A 938-nucleotide genomic window follows, 5' to 3' on the forward strand; every position below is an offset into this window, starting at 1 on the left:
GCACATCACTCAACCTTTAGGACTCCGTCTCGGTAAATAACCAAGCTCGGGTGGTCCTTTCGTACGACTCACAGGTCATTAAACCTCAAGCCCTCTGCGTCTCGAAGGCCGGGGAGGGAGTGAGCGCCATCTGTAGAAGAGCCAGTTGTGCGCCCATAACTATATTCCGCCCAAACTCAGGAATGGAAAAAATGACAACTAAACCAGGACTCTGGCGTACTCCGAATCGCCAACTCAGTTTTCAGAAAAAAAACACACAAAAAAAACAATACAATAGTGCAAACCACAGTAAAAACTAAATGTGAATCTTTAACATACTCTAAGAAAAAAGACTACATCTCTAAAAAGACAATCCTCTCCTCCCCACATCCTGGTAGTAGTTCAAAGAAGACGGAGAAGGGTGGTCCCCTTTAAAGGCCTTTGAATTTAATACTAATTGTGTTGATATAGGTTGTCTTATGCAGGGACACGGGGTACATTACCAAATTCAGATTCAGATTCATATCTTTTATTTGGCCATAGAAAATTGATACAGAGGAGTAAAACGAATACAGAATCGCTGCGTATGGGATTGTTAGCTATTTCGAAATGTTAAAGTTGCCCTGAACCAAGTGTTTTTCCTGTTTGTTTTTAGGTAATTTATGACCAGTGATATCAAACTGTATGTATCTCGTCATTATTCGGTATATGATTATAATAAACATTAAAGAAATCAGCAATTTTATAATTTTGTAAGAAAGTAAAATAAAATTCATTCGAGTAAAAAAGGCACTTAGCTATGACAAGAGTCAATAGGTTATCATACGATTTAACTGTATGATATTTGAATAAAGTATGTTTTATTATTTTCTTCCAAGGTTACATCAGTTGCCTGCGAACATATGTGTATTTTTCTTGTCGAAACTGGTAAATAATTATAAAGATGACAGCATTATTAG

The 938-nt window shown here is 36.8% G+C and overlaps 1 protein-coding gene across 1 annotated transcript in view; it reads left to right on the forward strand.

The window, feature by feature from the left end:
- The window catches only part of LOC119586598 (cyclic nucleotide-gated channel rod photoreceptor subunit alpha-like), a 5,883-nt gene extending 5,353 nt beyond the window's left edge, over positions 1-530 (forward strand). Inside the window, exons 4-5 of the mRNA XM_037935348.1 lie at positions 21-216; positions 451-530. Coding sequence (XP_037791276.1) covers positions 21-216; positions 451-530 — 276 coding nt within the window. The remainder of the gene's footprint in view (positions 1-20; positions 217-450) is intronic.
- The last annotated feature ends 408 nt before the right edge of the window (positions 531-938 follow it).

This window comes from Penaeus monodon, chromosome 21 (genome assembly GCF_015228065.2).
Source record: "Penaeus monodon isolate SGIC_2016 chromosome 21, NSTDA_Pmon_1, whole genome shotgun sequence".
NCBI classification, from domain to species: domain Eukaryota; kingdom Metazoa; phylum Arthropoda; class Malacostraca; order Decapoda; family Penaeidae; genus Penaeus; species Penaeus monodon.